At 37.6% G+C, this 24,901-nt stretch overlaps 1 protein-coding gene across 2 annotated transcripts in view; it reads left to right on the top strand.

Moving 5' to 3' along the window:
• The window catches only part of RRAGB (Ras related GTP binding B), a 44,041-nt gene extending 21,224 nt beyond the window's left edge, over window positions 1-22,817 (top strand). For both annotated transcript variants that reach the window (XM_049872616.1, XM_049872617.1), the window contains 5 exons: window positions 10,205-10,300; window positions 12,472-12,594; window positions 16,709-16,800; window positions 21,422-21,537; window positions 22,346-22,817. In XM_049872616.1, coding sequence (XP_049728573.1) covers window positions 10,205-10,300; window positions 12,472-12,594; window positions 16,709-16,800; window positions 21,422-21,537; window positions 22,346-22,443 — 525 coding nt within the window. In that variant the 3' untranslated portion in view covers window positions 22,444-22,817. The remainder of the gene's footprint in view (window positions 1-10,204; window positions 10,301-12,471; window positions 12,595-16,708; window positions 16,801-21,421; window positions 21,538-22,345) is intronic.
• Window positions 22,818-24,901: the final 2,084 nt, after the last annotated feature.

Genomic DNA, 24,901 nt, shown 5'->3' with positions numbered 1-24,901 from the left:
CCTTTTTGGAACTTTTTTTTCCCCCCAAGTATTTTCGTTCCGCAGTTGTTTGAATACACAGATGTGGAAACTGTATACGGAGGGCCAACTATACTAAGCTGAATATCTTTGCTTTTTAAGATTTAAAGAGGTCTTTTTTTGCAGCAGCAGCAGCAGCAGATTTGCCCAATGCACTATATTATTTCATTTCTTGACTGCTGCTTCCATGGGCATTGATTATTGATACAAGTAAAAGAAATCCTTGATAACTTTGATTTCTTCACCATTTATCATGATGTACTTTATTGGCCCAGTTGTGAGGATTTTTTTAATATTCAGATGTAACCCATACTGAAGGATTTTACCTTCATCAGTAAGTGCTTCAAGTAGTCTTCATTTTCAACAAACGAGGTTGTGTTATCTGCACATCACAGGTTGTTTATGGGTCCTCTCCCAATCCTGATGCTGTATTATTTTTCATATACTTCAGCTTCTCAGATTGTTTGCTCAGTGTACAGATTGAATAAGTAAAAGGATACAACCCTGCCATACACCTTTTCCAAATTTAACCATGCAGTATCCTGTTGCCCTGTTTGAATGACTGCCTCTTGACCCATGTACAGGTTCTACATGAGCACAATCAAGTGTCCTGGAATTCCCGATCTTCGTAATGTTAGTTTACGGGCTTTCCAAAACCATTTGACAAGGTTCTGCATTTGCTCAAAAATATTACTTTTGAATATCTAGTGTCTCTCTTTATTAATTCTTCTTTTAATTCGGCAGAAAATCCTGTATGTAGCTTGGGTCTTGAGTTTGAGGGGGCTTTGTTGCTAATTTGATCTGTTTTGTTTCCTTAAAAAATTATTTCCTGAACAAAATCACAATAGAGAAATCTGGAACACTCGAACAAATGAGCTCCTAATGAGTTTTTTAATCACTTCTTATTTTGAGTGATCATCTTATTGTTTTTCAAATGCACATATAAATATCCCCCAAAATATATTAATATTCTTTGTGAAATTTTAAGCTTAATTAAGAAAAGCATATTCTTTATTTCATTAAAGATCCAGACTTGGAAATTTTGAAGTAAACATGGCTAGAGTACTTTTCTAAATTATCAATTTCAAACAAGATAAATGTTTTCCTCTATGTGTATTTTGGCGCTCCTTGGAAACTCTATGGGGCAGTTCTACTCTGTCCTATACGGTCGCTATGAGTTGGAATCGACTCAACGGCAACGGGTTCAACAGATTATGTGTGTGTTTATGTGTATGTATGCACACAGGTGCACCACAAACCGACACACTCATGGAAAAATATCTGTGTGTACATATTTGCATAAATAGACATTTCTCCTGTGTATTTGGGCATATATAGATAGATACATATCCAAGACGGATAGATAATTGTGTGTATGTTACTTGTATATATCTAGATAAACATAGTATGTACGTAAATAATATGTATATGAGTATATATATATGGACGTAAGAGAGAAAGATATATACAAAGGTTAAAGTATTTTTGTATGAGTATAAACCTGTTGCTGTCGAATCGATTCTGGCTCATGGCAACCCTATAGGATGGAGCAGAACTGCCCCCATAGGGTTTCCAAGGGGCGGGCTAGTGGATTTGAACTGCCAACATTTTGGTTACCAGTGAGCTCTTAACCACTGTGCCACCAGGGCTCTAGTACAAGTATAAAACCAAAAACCAAACCCACTGCCATCGATTCAATTCCAACTCATAGCGACCCTATAGGACAGAGTAGAGCTGCCCCATCGAGTTTCCAAGGAGCACCTGGCAGATTCGAACTGCCGACCTAATGGTTAGCAGCCATAGTACTTAACCAGTACGCCACCAGGGTTTCTGGTGCAAGTATAGCTATCTTAAAATAACCCAGATTTGTGATGGAAAATTTGGCAGTGGATATTGGTGATGGTTCCACACATGATTGATGTAACTGATGTCACTGAATTGTACACGTGACAAAAAATGTTGAATTGTCAGATGTTGTTATATATGTTTTCAATTTTATTGTGCTTTAAGTGAAAGTTTAAAAATCAAGTCAGTCTCTCACACAAAAACCCTTGCACAACTTGCTACATACTCCCAATTACTTCCCCCCCATGAGACAGCCCGCTCCCTCCTTCCACCCTCTCTTTTCATGACCATTTTGCCAGCTTCTAAGCCCCTGTACCCTCGCATCTCCCCTCCAGGCAGGAGATGCCAACATTCTCTCAAGTGTCCACCCGAACCAAGTACCTCACACCTCAGCAGCCTCCCTCTCCAACCCGTTGTCCAGTCCAATCCACGTCAGACGAGCTGGCTTTGGAAATGGTTCCTGTAGTGCGCCAACAGAAGGTCTAGGGGCCATGATCACCGGGTCCTTCAAGTCTCAGTCAGACCATTAAGTCTGGTTTTTTTTAATGAGAATTTGGGGTCTGCATCCTGCTGCTCTCCTACTCCTTCAGGGGTTCTCTGTTGTGTTCCCTGTCAGGGAAGTCATCGGTTGCGGCCGGGCACCATCTCGTTCTTCTGGTCTCAGAATGATGTAGTCTCTGGTTCACGTAGCCCTTTCTGTCTCTTGGGCTCATTATTATCTTGTGCTCTTGGTGTTCTTCATTCTCTTTGATCCAGGTGGGTTGAGACTCATCGATGCATCTTAGATGGCCGCTTGCTAGCATTAAAGACCCCAGATGCCACTCTTCAAAGTGGGATGCAGAATGTTTTCTTAATAGATTTTATTATGCCAGTTGACATAGATGTCCCCTGAAACCATGGTCCCCAAGCCCCTGCCCCTGCTTCACTGACCTTCGAAGCATTCAGTTCATTCAGGAAACTTCTTTGCTATGGTTTAGTCCAGTTGTGCTGACCTCCACTGTGTTGAGTGTTGACCTTCCCGTCACCCAAAGTAGTTCTTGTCTACTATCTATTTAGTAAATACCCCTCTCTCACCCTCTCACCCTCTCTCCCTCCCCCTTCTCGTAACCACAAAAGAGTGTGTTCTTCTCAGATTAAACTATTTCTCGAGATCTTATAATAGTGGTCTTATACACTATTTGTCCTTTTGCAACCGACTAATTTCACTCAGCGTAATGCCTTCCAGGTTCCTCCATGGTGTGGAATGTTTCACAGATTCCTCACTGTTCTTTATCGATGCATAGTATTCCATTGTGTGAACATACCATAATTAATTTATTCATTCATCCATTGATGGGCACCTTGGTTGCTTCCATGTTTTTGCTTTTGTAAACAGTGCTGCAATAAACATGGGTGTGCGTATATCTGTTCGTGTAAAGGCTCTTATTTCTCTAGGCTATATTCCAAGGAGTGGGATTGCTGGATTGTGTGGTACTTCTATTTCTAGCTTTTTAAGGAAGTGCCATATCGATTTCCAAAGTGGTTGTACCATTTTAGATTCCCACCAGCAGTGTATAAGTGTTCCAATCTCTCCACAGCCTCTCTAACATTTATTATTTTGTGTTTTTTGGATTAATGCCAGCCTTGTTGGAGTGAGATGGAATCTCATCATATTTTTAATTTGCGTTTCTCTAATGGCTAATGATCAAGAGCATTTCCTCATGTATCTGTTAGCCACCTGAATGTCTTCTTTAGTGAAGTGGCTGTTCATATCCTTTGCCCATTTTTTAATTGGGTTGTGTGTCTTTTTGTGGTTGAGTTTTAGCAGAATCATGTAGATTTTAGAGATCAGCGCTGGTCAGAGATGTCGTAGGTGAAAATTTTTTCCCAGTCTGTAGGTGGTCTTTTTACTCTTTTGGTGAAGTCTTTAGATGAGCATAGGTGTTTGATTTTTAGGACCTCCCAGTTATCTGGTTTCTCTTCATCATTTTTAATAATGTTTTATATTCTGTTTATGCCATGTATTAGGGCTCCTAACATTGTCCCTATTTTTTCTTCCATCATCTTTATCGTTTTAGTCTTTATGTTTAGGTCTTTGATCCACTTGGAGTTAGTTTTTGTGCATGGTGTGAGGTATGGGTCCTGTTTCATTTTTTTGCAGGTGGATATCCAGTTATGCCAGCACCATTTGTTTAAAAGATTATCTTTTCCCCAATTAACTGACACTGGGCTTTGTCAAATATCACCTGCTCATACGTGGATGGATTTATATCTGGATTCTCAATTCTGTTCCATGGGTCTATGTGTCTGCTGTACCAGTACCAGGCTGTTCTGACTACTTTGGTGGTATAATATGTTCTAAAATCAGGTACAGTGAGTCTTCCCACTTTGTTGTTCTTTTTAAGTAATGCTTTACTTATCCAGGGCTTCTTTCCATTTCATATTAAGTTGGTGATTTGTTTGTCCATCTCATTAAAAAAAAGTCGTTGGAATTTGGATCAGAAGCACATTGTATATATAGATGGCTAAAAAAAAATTTTTTTTGGTAGAATAGACATTTTTACAATGTAAAGTCTTCCTATCCATGAGTAAGGTATGTTTTTCCACTTATGTAGGTCCCTTTTGGTTTCTTGCAGTAGTACCTTGTAGTTTTCCTTTTATAGGTCTTTTATATCTTTGGTAAGGTTTATTCCTAAGTATTTTATCTTCTCGGGGGCCACTGTGAATGGTATTGGTTTGGCAATTTCCTCTTCGATGTCCTTTTTGTTGGTGTAGAGGAATCCAACTGATTTTTGTGTGTTTATCTTGTAACCTGATACTCTGCTGAACACTTCTATTAGTTTCAGTAGTTTTCTTGAGGATCCCTTAAGGTTTTCTGTGTATAACATCATGTTACCTGCAAATAGAGGTAATTTTACTTCTTTCTTGCCAATCTGGATGCGCTTTATTTCTTTGTCTAGCCTAATTGCTGTGGTTAGGACATCCAGCACAATGTTGAATAAGAGCGGTGCTAAAGGGCATCATTGTCATGTTCCGGTTCCCAAGGGAAATGCTTTCAGGCTCTGTCCATTTAGGATGATGTTGGCTGTTGGCTTTGTATAAATGCCCTTTATTATGTTGAGGAATTTTCCTTCTATTCCTATTTTGCTGAGAGTTTTTATCATGAATGGGTGTTGGACTTTGTCAGTTGCCTTTTCTGCATCAATTGATAAAATCATGTGGTTCTTATCTTTTGTTTTATTTATGTGCTGGATTACATTCATTGTTTTTGTAATGTTGAACCATCCTTGCATACCTGGTATAAATCCCACTTTGTCATAGTAGATTATTTTTTTGATATGTTGTTGAATTCTATTGGCTAGAATTTTGTTGAGGATTTTTGCATCTATGTTCATGAGGGGTATAGCTCTGTAATTTTCTTTTTTTGTGGTTTCTCAGGGTTATGCTGGCTTCATAGAATGAGTTAGGTATTATTCCGTCCTTTTCTATGCTTTGAAATACCTTCAATAGTAGTGGCGTTAACTCTTCTCTGAAAGTTTGGTAGAACTCGGCAGTGAAGCCGTCAGGGCCAGGGCTTTTTTTGTTGGGAGTTTTTTTATTACCTTTTCAATCTCTTTTTTTTGTTTTGGGTCTATTTAGTTGTTCTACTTCTGTTTGTGTTAGTTTATGTAGGTAGTATGTTTCTAGGAATTCATCCATTTCTTCTAGGTTTTCCAATTTCTTAGAGTACAATTTTTCATAGTAATCTGATATGATTCTTTTAATTTCAGTTGAGTCTGTTGTGATGTGGCCCATCTGATTTCTAATTCAGGTTATTTGTTTCTTTTCCTGTATTTCTTCAGTCTGGCCAATGGTTTATCAATTTTGTTAATTTTTTCAAAGAACCAGCTTTTGGCCTTGTTAACTCTTTCAATTGTTTTTCTGTTCTCTAATTCATTTTATTCTGCTCTAATTTTTATTATTCTTCTGGTACCTGACAGTTTCTTTTGTTGCTCTATATTTGTTCAAGTTGTAGGGACAGTTCTTTGATTTTGGCTCTTTCTTCTTTATGTATGTGTGCACTTAATGATATAAATTGACCTCTGAGCACTGCTTTTGCTGTGTCCCAGAGGTTTTGATAGGAAGTGTTTTCAGTCTCTTTGAATTCTATGAATTTCTTTATTCCCTCCTAATGTCTTCTATAACCCAGTCTTTTTTGTGCAGGGTATTATTCAGTTTCCAAGTATTTGGTTTCTTTTCCCTGGTTTTTCTGTTATTGATTTCTACTTTTATGGCCTTATGATCTGAGAGGATGCTTTGTAATATTTCTATGTTTTGGATTCTGCAAAGTCTTGTTTTATGACCTAATATGTGATCTATTCTAGAGAATGTTCCATGTGCACTAGAAAAGAAAGTATACTTTGCAGCTGTTGGGTGGAGTGTTCTGTATAAGTCTATGAGGTCAAGTTGGTTGATTGTAGCAATTATTTCTTCCGTGTCTCTCTTGAGCTTCTTACTGGATGTCCTATCCTTCACCAAAAGTGGTGTGTTGAAGTCTTCTACTATAATTGTGGAGGTGTCTGTCTCACTTTTCAATTCTGTTAAAGTTTGTTTTATGAATCTTGCAGCCCTATGATTGGGTGCATAAATATTTAATATGGTTATATCTTCCTCGTAAATTGTCCCTTTAATCATTATGTGGTGTCCTTCTTTATCCTTTGTGGTGGATTTAAAGTTTATTTTGTCAGAAATTAATATTGCCACTCCTGCTCTTTTTTGATTGTTTTTTGCTTGATATATTTTTTTCCATCCATTGAGTTTTAGTTTATTTGTGTCTCTAAGTCTAAGGGGTGTCTCTTGTAGGCAGCATATAGATGGATCATGTTTTTTTATTCAGTCTGCAACTGTGTGTCTCTTTTTTGGTAAATTTAGTCCATTTAGATTCAGCGTAATTATAGATAAGTATGAGTTTTATGAGTTTAGTGCTGTCATTTTGATGCCTTTTTTTTTTGCATTTTGTTGACAATTTCATTTTTCCTCTTACTTTTTTGTGCTGAGAAGTTTTTCTTTGTAGAATGTGTGTTCCTCCTTTTCATAGTAGTTGAATTTATTTTTGCTGAGTCATTATGTTTATCTTAGTTTTTATTTTGATGTATGGAATTGTTAGACCTCTTTGTGGTTACCTTAATATTTATCCCTATTTGACTAAGTAAAAACCTAACTTAATTTGCCCTATATCGCCTTGGTTTCCTCTCCATATGTAACATCTATGCCTCCTGTATTTAGTCCCTCTTTTTTGATTATTGTAATGTTTTACATAATGACATCAATTATTCCCTGTTTTGAGTAATTTAAAAAAAAATCTTATTTTGTTTTTGTGATTTCCCTATCTGAGTTGATATCAGGATGTTTTGTTCTGTGACCTTGTGTTGTGTTGGTATCTGATACTATTGATTTTCTGACCAAAGAATTTCCTTTAGTAATTCTTGCAGTTTTGGTTTGTTTTTGCAAATTCTCTAAGCTTGTGTTTATCTGTAAATGTCTTAATTTCACCTTCATATTTGAGAGAGAGTTTTGCTAGATATATGATTCTTGGCTGACAGTTTTTCTCTTTCAGTGCTCTGTTTATGTCATCCCATTGCCTTCTTGCCTGCATGGTTTCTGCCGAGTAGTCCGAACTTATTCTTATTGATTGTCCTTTGTAGGTGACTTTTTGTTTATCCTTGTCTGCTTTTAAAATTTTCTCTTTATCTTTGGTTTTGGCAAGTTTGATGATAATATATCTTGGTGATTTTCTTTTGGTCTCTATCTTGTATGGGGTTCAGTGAGCATCTTGGATAGATATCTTTCATGATGCCAAGGAAGTTTTCTGCCAACAGATCTTCAGCTATTCTCTCTGTATTTTCTGTTATCCTTCCCTGTTCTGGAACTCCAATCACATGCAAGTTATTCTTCTTGATAGAGGCCCACATGATTCTTAGGGTTTCTTCATTTTTTTTAATTCTTTTATCTCATTTTTCTTCAACTATTTTGGTGTCAATTGCCTTATCCTGCAGCTCCCCCACTCTGCATTCTAATTCCTCAATTCTGCTCCTCTGACTTAGTATTGAGTTGTCTAATTCTGTAATTTTATTGTTAATCTTTTGGATTTCTGAATGATATCTCCCTATGGATTCTTACAGTTTATTAATTTTTTCACGATTTTCTTGAATAATCTTTTTGATTTCCTCAACTGCTTTATCTGTGTGTTCTTTGGCTTTTTCTGTAAATCGCCTTATTTCATTTATGAGGTCATGCCTGATGTGTTGAAACATTCTGTATATTAGTTTTTTATACTCTACATCTGGCAATTCCAGGAAAGTATCTACACCTGGGAATGATTTTGATTCTTTGATTTGGGAGTTTGTAGAAGCAATCATGGTCTGCTGCTTTATGTGATTTGATATTGACTGCTGTCTCGGAGCTATCTATAAGATATTGTAATGTTTTCTTTTATATTTGCTCACTGAGTCTTATATTCTTGTTTTGTTTCGTTACAATACACCCAGATGGGCTACTAAATTGTGCTAAATTGATTGCTGTAGGTTTTGAATCACTTATGTCCTGTTACCAGCTGGTCTGAGCTGTTACCAGGTATATAAGCCTATGAGTCCATTCACTACTGAATAGAATCAACTCAGGTATCCTGATAGCGGGTCACCTAGTGTGTGGTGTAGGCTCTCACCTATTAACTTAGAGGAGTAGTGGTGATGGTTGTATGAGCAAGTTTCTAGTAGCAGGGGTCACACTCTGAGGAGGGCAGGATGCTGACAGCCTTCCCCCAAGTGTCAGTGAGGTAGAGCGCTCTGGTGGGTGGACTCTGCACCCGTACCTTAGGTACCCAATGCTTGTACCTCTCTAGAATGGTAGGCGTCACTATCCTCAGTTCCCTTTAGCAGGTGGCTAGATGGTGTGGGTGGAGCATTAGCCCTCAGTTCCCTGGTGGGGTTCACTGAGGGCTCTATTTAATAGGTAGAGTGGTACCTGACCTCCAAAACTTGCCTTTCCACTGGTCAGCTAAAACACTTACAGTCAGATCTCTATCAGAATTACCTCTGCGCTATAATAGCCACCTGGTTCCCTGTAGGGATGAAAGCCAAAGACTGTGGGTCGCTTATGCCTGGATGGAGCTGGTTCTGTATTGTTATTCCAGTTTAGGGAAGTCAGGGAAGGATTTTTCCTTTGTTAAATGTTGCTTTTCTCAAGCCAGGACAATGGGTTAGAAAAGAAAGAAGAAAAAAAAACAGCAGTGCGCCTCACTCTCTGGCCCAGGGAATTCCAATGTTAATGAAGTCGGCTGGGTCAGGGAGTGGAGGGATCTGATAGTAGAGGGTAGCAGGCAAGATAGAGAAAGTTACTTATCTTTTTTGGTGAGGACTGTTTTTTCTGAGATTCCAGAGGGGTGTGTATCTTGTGTGCACTGGCTGGTTCTCCGCTGAGACTGCCCCAGATGTTTAGGGCTGTGTCCCGTGCTTGCGCTGTCTCAGGAAGCATTAATCAGCTCCTCCATGCTTAGTCCAAAGCCGAGTGCCAAGGTTTCCTGTCAGGGATGTTGCGCTTCAGGCTACAAAACCAGTTGCCGCTTCCTCTTGGTTTTTCATTTGCCTGTCAGCTGCGTCGGTGTGCAGCCTGTGTACACTGGCTGGGTCCCCTCCAAGGTTGGTCCCAAGGTTTAGGCCTGTGTCCGTGTTTGCCCTGTCTCAGTAAGCCACAATCAGCCCCACCCCTCTGGCACCAGGGAACCACGAGTGCTCAAGGCTGCGGTGTGGCACACTGGCTCCAGAACCAATCACTGCTTCAACGTGTGGCTTTTTGCTCCCCTGTCACTCAGGTCAACTCCATAGTTCTGTGTTTGATGGTCAGGGTTCGTAGATTGTCCTGTACGTAATCAATTCACTTGTTTTTTCAAGTCTTTGTTGCAAGAGGGATAAGCGGAAGCTCCTGCCTAGTCAGCCATCTTGGTCCCACCTCTGTATTTTTACAATTAAAAAAAGGCATGCAAAGGAAAAAAATGACCTAGATTTGGTGGTTTGGGGTGTAAGGTTTATTTTATCAAAACTTCTTTAAATGGTAAATTTTATTTTCCAACACAGTGCTTCTCAATATTCAGCACAAGCAGCTTAGGCCTGAAGAATTCTAGTAGCTAGACTGTTGCAGTTTTAGACTTGACATGAAATGATTTCTGCCATCCTAGTCTGTGAAATAATGTGCATCTCAGAATTTCTCTTAAGAAGGTACAAAAGATCCCAATTAAAATCTGCTGAAATAATTATATCTTTGATTTTACAAGTAAAGAGGAGAACTGTTATATGCTGATCAGTATGTGTTGGACTTTTTAATTCAGATTTTTAAAGAACGAGAAGAAGACCTCAGACGTTTGTCTCGTCCACTGGAATGTTCTTGTTTCCGAACATCTATCTGGGATGAAACTCTCTATAAGGTGTGTATGTTTCCCTGCATTCCCTCATTTTAACAGCATGAATAAAAAGCTAGAAGAATATTAACAAAACTTAAAAAAATTTAAACAACTTCAAAGCCATCTAGATTTATTGAACCACAAGAGAAATAGTCCACAATAAATTGTTCGAAGACTGTCAAACTTAACGTTAAGAGATTCTGTTTTTATCTAAGATTAGGTAGGCGTAGCTGCTAAATCACACTGAATTAGCCAGTTTGGTCATGATTAATTTTATACTGATCTTTGTGACAGCAGAGGTTTCACTTACTGGTTATCTTTTTTGACCCATTTCAGTCTCAGTGTTATTGAAGCTGTATCCAGTATTCAGGTACCTCTACAGAATATAAGCTAGTCTACCTAAGTTTGGAGCAAGGGTAACAATAAAAGAAAAATATCTCAGGGAGAGATTGGAGAATAGTATCCTTAGATTGAGGCATATTATATCTACAATATGGTAGCTTCAACTTCCATGCCAAATTGGAGACCAGTATTCTTTCAACCAAATGGATTGTTCTCACTTCTGAAATGGATACCACACTGTTTTCAGTAGTTGTGGAGGTTACAATATTAGCTGTGTTATTCCTGAAGCTGAAATTACCCTATTGGCACATAGACTCCTTTTCTGGCTTCCCCCCTTTCTACCACTGACTCCTTTTGGTTCCTCCTTCACACTGGTTCTGGTATCCATTGACAGGTCTGACCCTGGGTAGGAAAGCATCCTTATCTGTCACTGGTAGCTACAGCCTCAGTATCAACTGCACCTGACAAGTATCTACAACCAGAAGCATAGAAATTTGAGTTGCCAAGAAGAAAAACCCCAGTGGACATTGAAATAGCTACTGATACTTTTTAATATCTAATTCATTTTTCCCCCAATATTATGTTGATCCAGCCTCACTCTTTAATAACAGATCATTTTGAGATACCTGTCTAGGAAATACTTTTCTAGATTAATATGGGCCGAATTTCTCTCAAAGCCTTATTCCCATAGAACAGGTAACCGTGAATAAGGATGGACATGACGCACTGATAAGAACCAACTGCGGTGTGAAGGATGGCAATACATAACACGACCAAAGACAGTTGGCTAATCACAACACTGCTGTGAGTGACAATGTCTCTGCTGTGGTTAGCTTTGGTGCCTTCTCCAAGGTAAATTCAGCAGTGACATTAACACCGACCTGGGAACTAGGAACCTGAACCCCATGCCTAAGTGATAAAACTAATTGGAACATAGACACATGACACTACTATATCTTACATCAATGTTGCATACATCTGACTTAAATTTTTATATTAAATTTTATTCAACAAGCGCTCATTGCATATCTACTTGATGCTATTGGATACACAAATAACTAAGACCAGGTTCCTGCCCTGTAATAGGGGAAAGAAGAACAGCATACATACACCTAACCAGACAAATTGGAGTGAGATTGAAGGAAGTATCATAATGGAATACAAATAAAAGAACCTTAAGAGAATAGAGGGAGGGCGTGGTTAATTTCAATGCTTTATGTTAGTCGTAGTCCTCTAGATGAAGTCACTTTTAGGCAAACACATGGTGGAACATTTTTAATTCAATTGAATCAATTATTTTTATAGCTGACAATAAAACTTCTGGGATGATAATGCCACTAATTTCTCTTTAAGTGGTATATTATCCCATTCAGGAGAGGAGCATTTATACATGTGGCTTTGGTATTTTCACAGAATTGATTCTTGGATATATGTTAAATATAGCATTATTAGGTCCTGATCCTTTAGAGTGTTCTACACTATTAGACTTAAGTATTTGTGGAATGGCTGGATTAGAAGGATTTTAGCACGACAGATCAGATTTATCAATTTTTTTCCTATGGCAACATTATGGAATTAAATTACTCATTTACTTTTAATTATCATTGGAAAGCAGTTTCTCCAGCGTTTTACGAAGTGTTTGAACTTCAAAAAAAAATCCAACTGAAGAATAAAAATCAAATATTAACTTCAATTTCTGATTTCGTTCGTGTTACATCATAGTTGCTTTTAGTATTTGTTTGGGACTGGATTATCATCCTATTTTGCTGTCCGTATGTTATAGTGTATTTATTTGCAAAGGTCCAGGACTGGCTACCTATTAGTAACATTACTCTGTGCTTCTGTTCTGTTAGGCTTGGTCCAGCATTGTTTATCAGCTGATTCCCAATGTTCAGCAGCTGGAAATGAACCTAAGGAATTTTGCTGAAATTATCGAGGCTGATGAAGTGCTTCTGTTTGAGAGAGCTACTTTTCTGGTGAGAACTGTCTGCTCTGCAGATGTATTTCACACTGTACCTTCTATTCAGCAACAAAGAACAGTGTGCTGCTACTTTCAAGAAGAACTTTTATTCCTGTTGTCATTACTTTAGCAAGCACAGCCTTATTTTAAAGTAGTATTCACAAGTGACCTGAAAGAAGTACATTGTGTCTTTGAAAGAAGCACATTGTGTCTTTGAAAGAAGTACAGTGCTTACATCGATGTGTAGTTCTTCAGTTAAAAAAAAATTTTTTTTTTTACTTAGTAAAAATTCGATTTTTACAGGTATACCTTATTATGGAGTTTATATTATTTCTGCTAATAATTATTCATTTTTGTTAAAGGATTCCTCTTTCCTTTTGACTCTCATTATGACATGAGGAATATTTTCCATTTGAGGAAACTCATCCCACCCTTTTCTCCAAAGGACTGAGTTGAAAACTTTTAACATGGAAGAGATATAATGGTCAACTCAGTAACAATAGTTAACAGTTCAGAAGGAGAAGTGGAAGGGGAAAAAGGCACATTGGTATCTTTATTTTTCTTATAAATTGAACTTAGCAACTGTATTAGAGCCTACTGTGTACATGGCCCTAAGGGGAGAATACAAAGGCTGATGTTATATTTATAAATAAAAGTTTTAAATAACAGTAATAGAAACTAATTTGAAATTTCACAAAACATTGTATGAGTAATTGCCAAATTAGCTTAGTAAATGTAGTAAGAGCAGCTCACAGTAATTTTATCTGAGCTCTACCAATACTTGGTAACTTTAGACACATTTCTTAATCTCCTTGAGCTTGTTTCCCCTTCTATAAGAAAGAAATAATAGTATTTGTATCATAGGATTTTTTGTGTATGTAGATTTAAATGGGACAAAGTAACATTATGCTAGCATAAATATATGCTAGCACAAGGCTTGGCATATATTTGGTAAACTATTAAACGTTGGTTCCTTTCACTATTATAGTAACAAAGTGCAAAGAATCCAGAGTGTAGTTTTTTTTTCCCCTTCCTTGTGCCATCCAAGCCATCATTCTTGCTAGCTGACACAACTGAGACAAGGAGTCTTAACTAGAGTGTCGCTCTGCCTCAGCCCATTGACAGGGTTCACTCGCCTGGAATTGCGCTACCCTGAGCCTGTTTTTCCTGCTGGTCTGGTTAGCAACAAGCAAATAAAATATTCTGTCTGTCTTGATGTAGATGGCTTGACAGAATCCTACTTCACTAGTATTCCCCTGCCATATCCACCACACACATGGTCGTAGAGGTTAACCCTAATTCCTCACTAACAGTAACAGGTTGCCTTTGTTTCTCTTGAAGACCAAGTTTAGGTGTAACTAACCATTTTCACTGAGGGAGATGAAATCAAGCAAGGGGTACCTGTTCTGTCATTGATATTGGAATTATGTTTTCAAAGTTTCGTATTGTTTCAGGGAATTTCACTTATAATTTTCTTCTGGCTGATGATTCAGTTTTACTTCCTACTAGAAGCATTACATCTGTATATTCCATTTGTAGGTAATATTTGAGTGGGTTTATTAAAATCTGAGAGTGTTAGGGGAAGTATTTTTAGCTGATGTGGGTGTCCATCATCAACAGGTTCATGAACACATTCAACAGTAAATTCTCAGGGGTTAGGTTCCCCTGTTCAGCTTTTTAAAGATAATACCAAAAGCTACTTAGTTATCACTTTCATTAAAATTAAATACATTAAGTACACCTCAAGAACAACTAAGAATGATTTATTTTTCCTTTTTGATTTGTACTTTTTTATCAAAGAACATCTTGAGAAATCCTGAAATAAGATAAACAGTGATTAAAATAAGAAAGAACAGTAGTATATCAAAATAGGTAATACTTAAAAGTTGTAATAAAATTATAATCAAATGGTATTGAATGCGTCATTCATAGCGGTATAGAAACCCCCCAAAAATGTTGGCAGGGTATGGGACAAAGGAGAAGAGATAGTAAGCCAGGTGCCAAGTCTACACTGAAAATCAGGGTGATAGACTGACAGATGTCTTCTGTGAGGAGTGTTGTTAGGTGCCGTTGAGTTAGTTCCGACTCATAGTGACCCTATGTATAACAGAATAAAACATCAGTCCGGTGCCATCCTCACAATTGTCGCTATGTTTGACCCCATTGCAGCAGCCACTGTGTCAGTCCATCTCATTGAGGTTCTTCCTCTTTTTCACTAACCTTCTACTTTACCAAGTATGATGTCCTTCTCCAGGCACTGGTCCCTCCTGATAACACGTCCAAAGTACGTAAGATGAAGTCTCACCATCCTCACTTCTAAAAACATTCTGGCTGTACTTCTTTCAAGACAGATTTGTTCGTTCTTCTAGCAGGCCCTGGTGTATTCAATATTCTTCGCCAGCACCATAATTCAAAGACATCAATTCTTTGGTCTTCCTTATTCATTGCCCACTTTTTGCATGCGTATGAGGTGATTGAAAACACCATGGCTTGGGTCAGGCACACCTAGTCATCAAAGTGACATCTTTGCTTTTTAAGATTTTAAACAGGTCTTATGCGGCAGATTTACCAAATGCAATACATTTTTTGATTTCTTGACTGCTGCTTCCATAGGCATTGATTGTGGATCCAAGTAAAACGAAATCGTTTACAACTTCAATATTTTCTCTGTTTATCATGATGTTGCTTATTGGTCCAGTCGTGAGGATTTTTGTTTTCTTTATGTTGAGGTGTAATTCATACTGAAGGCTATAGTCTTTGATCTTCATCAGTAAGTGCTTCAAATCCTCTTCACTTTGGGTAAGGAAGATTGTTTCTCCTGCATAACGCAGGTTTTTAATGAGTTGCCCTCCAATCCGATGCCACATTCTTCTTCATATAGTCCAGCTTCTTGGATTATTTGCTCAGCATACAGATTGTATAGGTATCGTGAAAGGATAGAACCCTAGCATGCACCTTTTCCAATTTTAAACCACACAGTGTCTTCTTGTTCTGTTTAAATGACTGCTGGTTTATGTACAGTTTCTTATGACCACAATTATTCTTTGCAATGTTATCCATAATTTGTTATGATCCACACAGTCAATTTGCGTAAACACAGGTAACATCTTTCTGGTATTCTCTGCTTTCAGCCAAGATCCATCTGACATCAGCAATGATAACCGTTGTTCCACATCCTCTTCTGAATCTGGTTTGAATATCTGGCAGTTCCCAGTTGATGTATGGCTGCAATCATTTTTTAATTATCTTCAGCAAAATTTTGCTTTCCTGTGATATTAATGATATTGTTCAACAATTTCCACATTGCACTGGAACACCTTTCTTTGGTATAGGCACGAATATGGATCTCTTCCAGTTGGTTGCCCAAATTTCTTGGCATAGATGAGTGAGCACTTCCAGGGTTGCATCTGTTGGTTGAAGCATCTCAGTTGGTGTTCCATCAATGCCTGGAGCCTTGTTTTTTGCCAATGTCTTCAGTGCAGCTTGGACTTCTTCCTTCAGTACCATCGATTCTTGATCATATGCTGCCTCCTGAAATGGTTGAACATCGACCAATTCTTTTTGGTAGAGTGACTCTGTATCCCTTCTATCTTCTTTTGATGCTTCCTATGTCATTCAGTTTTTGCCCATAGATTCCTTCCAATTTGCAAATCGAGGCTTGAAGTTTTTCTTATTTCACCTAGTGTAATTCTTCCCTTTTGGTTTTCTAACTCCCCTTCTTTGCACAATTCATTATAATACTTTACTTTGTCTTCTCTAGCCACTCTTTGAAATCTTCTACTCAGCTCTTTTACTTCATCATTTCTTCAGTTCCCTTAGCTACTGTATGTTTAGGAGCAAGTTTCAGAGTCTCTTCTGACATTCGTTCTTATCTTTTCGTTCTTTTCTGTCTTTTAATTGACTTGTTTAATTTTCTTCAGCTTCAACTTGCATAGGAGCAGTTGATTGTCTATTCGGCCTTTGGCCCTTGGACTTGTTCTGACTAATGACATTGAGCTTCTCCATCATCTCTTTCCACAGATGTAGCCATTTTAATTCCTGTGTATTCCATCCAGCAAGGTTCATGAGTAGGAGTAGAGGGTGATATAACTATATTGCATGGATTCAAAGAGTGATATCCTTTTTCATAGGTGATTTCTCACTATCAGTGTAAAGAGCAGCGTGATGCCCACAGATTTGAGAAAATCAGCAACATTATTAAGCAATTCAAGCTGAGCTGCAGGTAAGAGATCTTATAAGTGTGATCTATTTATCTCTGGAAAAAATGTTGTTTTTGAGAAGCTCAAGTAACTGTAGTTGACTGCACTTCTACATTCAGAATAGTTCCTTTAAACAAAAAGAAAACTAATCTCTAAGGAAGCCTACAGTTGACTGAGGTGCAAGTCCTTTCCCTTTAATGCAAAATCAACTGATACAGAAGAAGTGTTTAAAAAAAAGCAGAGTAACCTTTTGAGATTGTTTGATACTGCTTGAAGGGAAAGAAACAGAGTATTCAAAAAGTTTTGAAAAAGAAAAATTTGTCCTACCAAATAACAAAATTTAGTATATAAAACCACGGTAATTAAAATAGTGAGTTAGTGATTCAGGAATAGACAGCAGAATCTGTGGTACAGAATAGAGAGTATAGAAAAAAGTCTATGTTGTCTCAGCTTTGGTTAAATAAAATTTGAACCATAGCATTATAAATATAAGAAGAAATGACTGCGCATCATAATTTTGTAAAAATTTAATAATCAAAATTCTTATCTTGGTAAAACTTTGATGCCCAGACAATAGGTATACATTTACTCTCTTCATGAGTTAGAATACTTTGAGACTTTCTGGCATATTTGTGCTAACGAATTTTGTTTTCCTTGAGAAACTATCTTATAGAAGGCAGGAGAGAAGGGAGTGCTTTGTTCATTTATTTATTTTTTCATTGGGGAGAATTGAACAGGTTTGAGGGCAAAAGGGGAGAGGCCAGGGGCAAGGCAAAGATTAATGGAAAAAAAAGAACAATTAGTGGAAAAGAGAAATGGAATAGAATGAAGTGAGTCTATATGTGGAAGTGTTAGCCTTAAACAGGAAGAAGATTTAAAGAAAAAAAGGAGAGACTGAGCAAAGATACAGAGAAATTTTGAGGTCTCTTATAGGAAAGTCATCAGGCCTCAAGTTTGTAGATCCTGATTTCAGGGGAATCTTCTGGGATGTAAGCAGAATGTAAAAAGTCTGACCAATTTTTGTGAGGTATAAGCTAGGCGATTGACAAGTAATGAGATAGAAGATAACGAATCATAAATGAGCCCCAGCTGATATTTGAGGGACAGACAGAGGTAGCATGGGCAGGGTTGGGACTGAACAGGTTAGGAATGGGAGACTAGGCTGCCACCAGTGCCAGCCTGCTGTATAAATGCAGATTTTATTAGTGGCCTAGAGCATAACAACATCAAGGTTAATATGGTGTGAACAATCACGTAAATTTGAAGTCCGGTAGAAATGGCAATTAAATTCCATATACCTCTGTTCTGTGTTTTCAGGTTACTGGGAATAGACTGTAACATAGCTCTAATATCCTCTGGCCAGGAAAAATCTAAACAGAGTAGCCTCAGTTAAGTGGCCCTCCCCACTCTCCATCATCAGAGCCTACAAAATCTATAGGATTGACTCTGGGTGGGGTGTGGAGAAGGGCTATGAACAGTCTCTCTCTGTCTGGCTGGTTATAAATAACTTGAGATACCAATTTTAGTAATCATAAAGGGAAACCCTGTTCTGGGTGAGATTTAAGAAAAATCAGCACACAGAAAAAAATATATAACGTTTTTCTTCTTTGATTCTTTTGTGGGGTGGGATCTATATAAAAATCTGTGTTCATACGGAGGCTTAGAGTAGTTATAAGAAAAAAGTTTGTCATATTAATTTATGAGAAGTTAGAAAGGCATTGTACAGGGATAATATAAGTTTTGTGGGCCATGTTTTTCATAGCTGTTAATAGTTGATGAGTATTATGAGGCTACTTTCAATAGATGATGTAACTTGTGAGGATATATGTTTAACTGAAAAAAGTATAATGGTAAAATCATATGAGCTGGAAGTCAGGAGAGGCTCAGTTGTGGTTCTGGGTTTTCTGGGAACTGAGAGTGGGATCATAACGTTCTTGGGCCTTATTTTCCTCACCTGTGAAGTGATGGGGCTAGGCTCAGAAGACCATTCAGGTCATAACATTCTATGATTCTAGTCTCAGAAGTAGCAGGTTGGCCAGAATGTCACCAAGGGGGTCATAGAGGCAGTTTGGCTGGTTGGATTTCCAAGTGGTTGCCCTGGAGACCATAATTAATCATCTTAATTCGTAACAATCTAGTTCAGATTAATACCACCTTAATTTCAATAGTATACACCAGCAGGGTGGTGAAATGAGCACTGAACAGGGAGTCAGAAGACCTGCAGTTTAGCTCCAGCTACGCCACTTGCTAACTTTGCTACAAAAGTTCTCTAAGCTCTAGTGTGGTAGATAGACTAATGTCCACGCCCTAATCCCTGGAACCGGTGGTATGTTACGTGTAAAAAGAAATTTGCAGGTGGCATTAAGGTTACAAACCTTAAAATAGAGAAATTAATCTGAATTATCTGGGTAGGTCCAATCTAATCACATGGGCAGAAGAGGAAGGCAGAAAGGCAGGTCAGAGCATTCAAAGATGGAAGAAGAGGCGGGGAAATTTAAGATGTGAGAGGGACTTGACCTGCCATTGCTGACTTTCAAGATGGAGAAAAGGGGTCACAAGACAAAGAATGTGGGTAACCTTTAGAAAACTGGGAATAGCTCTCAGCAGAAAGCCAGCAAGGACACCAGGAACTTCATTCTACAACCATAAGGAAGTGAGTTCTGCCAATAATTTAAATGATCAAGGAGATGGATTCTTTCCTAGAAACTCCAGAAGGGAAGGCAGCCCTGCCAACATCTTGACATTATAGCGTGATGAAACCCATGTTAGGCATCTGACCTGTAGAACTATAAGATAATAAATTTGTATTATTTAAACCAGCACAGACCTAAAAATCTCTTGCTGTCGAGTTGATTCACACTCATAGAGACCCTATAGGATGGAGTAAAACTGCCCCATAGGGTTTCCAAGGCTGTAATCTTTACAGGTGCAGACGGCTTCACCTTTTTTCTGTTAAATCACTAAGTTTGCAGTAATTTTTTTATGGAAGCAGTATAAAACTAACATACCTACTTTATTCATCTGTAAAAGAATGGAAATAATAATGATAGTAATTATGGCCTATCTGTGTCTATATAAGGCTATTGTAAGATCAAAAGAGATGGCAGGCAGTGTCAGTGGGAATGGCCGATAAAGACCTTGAAAAATCTGCTCCTCCATAAAAGCAATGAGAAACACTGGCGAAAATTGTCAAAATCAATTTTTATAGAACTCTTGAAATTAATCAGAGGTTTTCAACAATCTGAGGAGGTTTATTCAAGAAATACAGCTGAATTTTGGTAAGAACAGTGAGCTTTGTGGTATTTTAACTTTTTAACTTTCTGTATTTCTATCCCCTTCTTCCCAGCTCTGCAGTAGCCTTGAAAACCAAGAATCTCACAATCATGGTCACCATGAAAATTAGCATCCTATCACCCACTGGAGGGTGCAGAATGGGGTTTGAAAAAAAAAAGTCCCATCCCAGAGAACTGTCACTGTCTGACCTATTTGGCAATTCTCTGGAAACTCCACTTGGAGGGATTATCTTTATTTGACTGTTCATTCACTGTGAACAGTCTCCCCCTACCCCTCCCCACCCCCTGCCCCAAGCACTTGTTGAAAACAATCAACAGCAATTGTTTAACATTTAAACTGCCCAAGGTGGTGGTGACAGTTGGGGCAAAGCAAAACTGAGTGAATTCTTTGCTAGAAGATGTGCTGGTATTTAGAAATACTAAAAGGAGTCTATAAAAGGACACTAGACGGTAACTTGAATGCATGTGAATAAATAGAGTATGTAATGGTAACCACATAGCAAAACAAAATAAAAAAACAAAACAAAACAAACCCATTGCCATCGAGTTGATTCCAACTCATAGCGACCCTATACTAAACCAAACCAGACCAAACCTGCTGTTGCCCTCAAGTCCATTCCGACTCATACAGAGTAAAACTGCCCTATGGGGTTTCTAAGGAGTACCCTGTGGATTCGAACTGCTGACCTTTTTGGTTAGCAGCTGTAGCTCTTAACCACTACACCACCAGCGTTTCCGACCCTATACTACACATAAAAAAAAAATTTACACATAGGTAAATAAAAAAGACAGTGTGGATGTATTTTTAATTTACAAGTATTTTGATTTCGTGATAACGTTTTTAAGAAGAAATAGCAAATGACAGGCAAATACATCACAAACAAAATATAATGACAAACAAGAAAATTATATTTGTCATTTGCTATTTCTTCTGTGCTAACATTGTGCTAGCAAATGACAAGCAAATATAATTTTCTTGTTTCCTTTCAAAGAGAAAGGATCACTTCTTGAATTTAAGTGTGACATTGAAAGCATATTATAGGTATTAATGTCAATGATAGGGAAAATTCAACTTTTTTACAAATTTTTAACATGGATCTAGGTCTACACCCACTTTCATTTCACAATCAATATCAAGTCCTAATCCACTTTCTGACCTAGTCACTTTTCAAAGCATTTCAATTCAGTATTAGAGTTTGCCTGGAAAGCAGAATGGGGTTAGTGATTAACCATCTTATCAAAGTGGTGAGTTGAGGTACAATGCTGTAAAAATCTTCAACATAAAAGATAAGAACTTCTTTTGTTGTTATGATTTTACATTCTTTAACTACTTTTCTCCTGTCTCCTATAGCAAGCTAGCTGCTTCTTTCCAGAGCATGGAAGTCAGGAACTCCAACTTTGCTGCTTTCATTGACATCTTTACATCCAACACTTATGTGATGGTCGTGATGTCTGATCCCTCCATTCGTAAGTTTAATCTTAGCTGATGTAGGTTCAGGTCTACATATTATTTAAACTAATTGCTCTACAGGTAGTATCTTATTAGTTACTTAAAACCTATTTTAGTACTAGTGGTAAATAGGTTTTTTTAATAGACTTAACGTTTTGAAGCTTGAAAACAATTATCTTTAGCTTCTAGAATACTATGTTTTTCTTCATTGAAACTTCAAAAAGCGAGTTACTAAATCTAGGAATTTTAAAGAACAAAGAGTCTAAATTCATGATTTATGCTCCATAAGGTAAAGATTTTTAAAAGACTAGTAAGTTTAAGAGGTAGCCTATTAACTGCTGAGCCATTTTATATGTTGTTGCATATAAAGTACCATACTCCCATATTTGTTTTATGGGCAGGAAAGGAGGCATCTGGTACCTCCATACCGTAGCAGCCTTGCTCATCACAGCCACTGAAATAAAGGTTCTGGCAGTATTTCCAGGATGTTCCCAGAAGTTTAAATTATCTCTGATCCACTGGCTTTTCCTACCTTAGGTTAATATTAAAGTACAACATAAGATAATGGGTTTTGTACTATTAGCCCCAAGCCTAAACAATATGTCCCACTTTATTTTGGAAATTTTACATTTAATCAAAACTTATAAGCAAATCTATTTATTCAGAAAAGTTAAACCTTGGTAACTTGGGACCTCCTATTCCTGCATGTTCTCTGTGATATATGTTCAGAGATTTGGCTCTCTTTTTATTTATTTTTACTGTTCAGATATTCCTTTGGCTACCCATACTTACTCTGTTGGATATCTTCCCCATCCCCACTCTCAGCTTCTGCAGCTACTCTGATCAACATCCGAAATGCCAGGAAACACTTTGAAAAGCTGGAAAGAGTGGATGGACCAAAGCAGTGTCTTCTTATGCACTAAACATTGCCAAATGTTTTTTCAGGAGAAAAAAAAGTAGAAATGCTGTTTCTTTAATTGATGTTAGTGTTGTTTTCATATATTTAGGTTCTGAAATGTGATACTTGCCATTTCTGTATTTCTTCCCTTAGATCCAGTCTTAACATTTAACCTTGATGATATTTACTCAGATAGCCTGTGAGGAGTTAGGTGAGCTGTCCATGGAGTTGGTATAACATAAAGTGTTTTGATAGCAAGGTTCTAATAGTCTAAGTGTTCCGATAACCTGATTCCAGTAGTTACATATGCCAAAGCCTTTCCCAGTATTGTCTTGTATTTGTTATCAGATAATAACCTACAAGTTTGGAACATTAATGTTTTTTCAGCATGCATTAAAAATATTCCTTAACTTCAATTGTAAATAAACTTTTGCTGTTAGGGATTTCAGTGTCTGTTTTCTTGTCCTTGTTTCAACTCTGCCATAGAAAAAGCAAACAAATTTCACAGTTAACTTACGTAAAGGAAACCTGCTGGTTGGGAAATAGTACAAAATAAAATTGAATTTAGATGTAATATGACAGGAAATAGGAAACCACAGTAAGCTTTTGAGTAGGGAAGTTATATGAAAGCAATTTTGAAAGAAAATCAAGCTAGACTATCTGGGCTGAGTGATGGTAGTCAGGGAGGCTCTAGTAGTAATTCAGGCCTGAAGTGTGTTGAAAGCCTATTCCAGGATGCAACTGGAGAAGGAATGAATAAAAAATGGAAGGAAAATAGGTAAGATTTATGAAAAGAAAGTCTTTCTTTGAGGTCCAGGAGTAATCAGTTAATTTTATATATTCCATAACACCTAATGAGATGTGCCTTTATTATGCTAGTCAAGCAGTATTAAAACCTTTTTAAATCTGGTGCTTGTGTTTGACTTCATCCCCTAAGGAAAAGATGAAGCATTAAGAACTGGAAGAAATGGAGCTTGACAACACTAACCAGAATTACTCAAAGCCCTAACATTTCTAGTTTCCATACATAGGATAACAACATAAAAACATTTAGGGAATCTACAGCACAGTAAAACAAAACAAAACAAAAAACCCACCGTTGTCAAGTTGATTCCGACTCATAGTGACCCATCTAATTTTGCTCGTCTCCATGTCATAAAGAAACTTTATCCAAACCACCAGTCCCTCACCTTTCCCTACCTTATTTTATTATCCCCAGTTGAGGCGTAAACAAAGTTTGTTTTCATTGAGCAGCAAAGAACATGAATTTTGGGTAGCCCAATGTATATATGTAGATTAAAAATCTCAAGTCTTAACCTCACAAGAGTAATTTCATTAACCTAAAAACCAAAATCAAACCCATTGCTGTCGAGTTGATTCCAATTCATAGTAACCCTATAGGACAGAGTAGAACTGCCCCATAGGGTTTCGAAGGAGCACCTGGTGGATGTGAACTGCTCACCTTTTGGTTAGCAGCCATAATTCTTCTGTAGAAGGAGAGTTTTTAAGTAGATGTTCCAGATTTGTTATCCTATCAGCATCTAGGGAAATGAAAAGAGCTAATGAACAGGTGTGTGTTCTGTGACTAATGTAATACGAATCATGATTTGGCATGTTCTCATTATCCTCAGTGTCTGGGATAGCATTTAGAAGGGGCTTTTACTCGAAAGTTAGACGCCCTGGTGGCACCATGGTTTTCTTAGGGGGAAAAAAGTGAATATCTAGATACAGATATAAACATTAAATTAGATGAAAAAAAATTAGATGAGCATGGAAAAACCATAAAGTTATACCCCCACCCTATTTGTCCTTGGTTCAGCCCTCACTAAGATTTTAGTCATAACTTGGACTACTTACAGAATGTATGAAAGGTTAGAAAAGTAAGCTTATGATTTGACCTAATCCTTCTTATGATGATGACCAGGCAGTCTTCGCTGGTGACCATTTTTTTTTTTTTGAGATAGATATGTGTCCAAATATGGGGCCACTTAGCAACTGAAGTAAACACAGGTGGACAATTACGTATTTGAAGGCATGCACACAGAAACAGGTGGAGAGAAGGAATCAAAATCAGAGATGTGAAAATTAATGGATTAGTCAAACAATGAAATGATGGCTTTTATAGGCCTTGTTAACTGTGTCAGTAGGATAGACCAGGGCTTTGATCCCATTCCATCTGGTTTGAACTCCTGCTGAGAATTTGCATTTCTGCCCCAGATAGACTAAAAAAAACACCCACTGCCATCGAGATATACTAGTGGTTTTCAAAATTGGTGCCTAACCAGCAGTATTAGCATCACCTGGGACTATGTTAGAAATGTACGTTGTCAGTAGGGATTCAAACCTGAACAAACCAGTTCTCAAACAATACTTTGAGGCAGTAGTTCTCAAACTTTAGCTTGCATCAAACCACGTGGAGAGGGCTTGTTAAAACAGATTAAAGCAAGAACAATAAAACAGATTGTTGCCCCCCACCCCAGAGT

This window comes from Elephas maximus, chromosome X (assembly GCF_024166365.1).
Source record: "Elephas maximus indicus isolate mEleMax1 chromosome X, mEleMax1 primary haplotype, whole genome shotgun sequence".
NCBI classification, from domain to species: domain Eukaryota; kingdom Metazoa; phylum Chordata; class Mammalia; order Proboscidea; family Elephantidae; genus Elephas; species Elephas maximus.
This window is presented reverse-complemented; position numbering and strand designations above follow the sequence as displayed.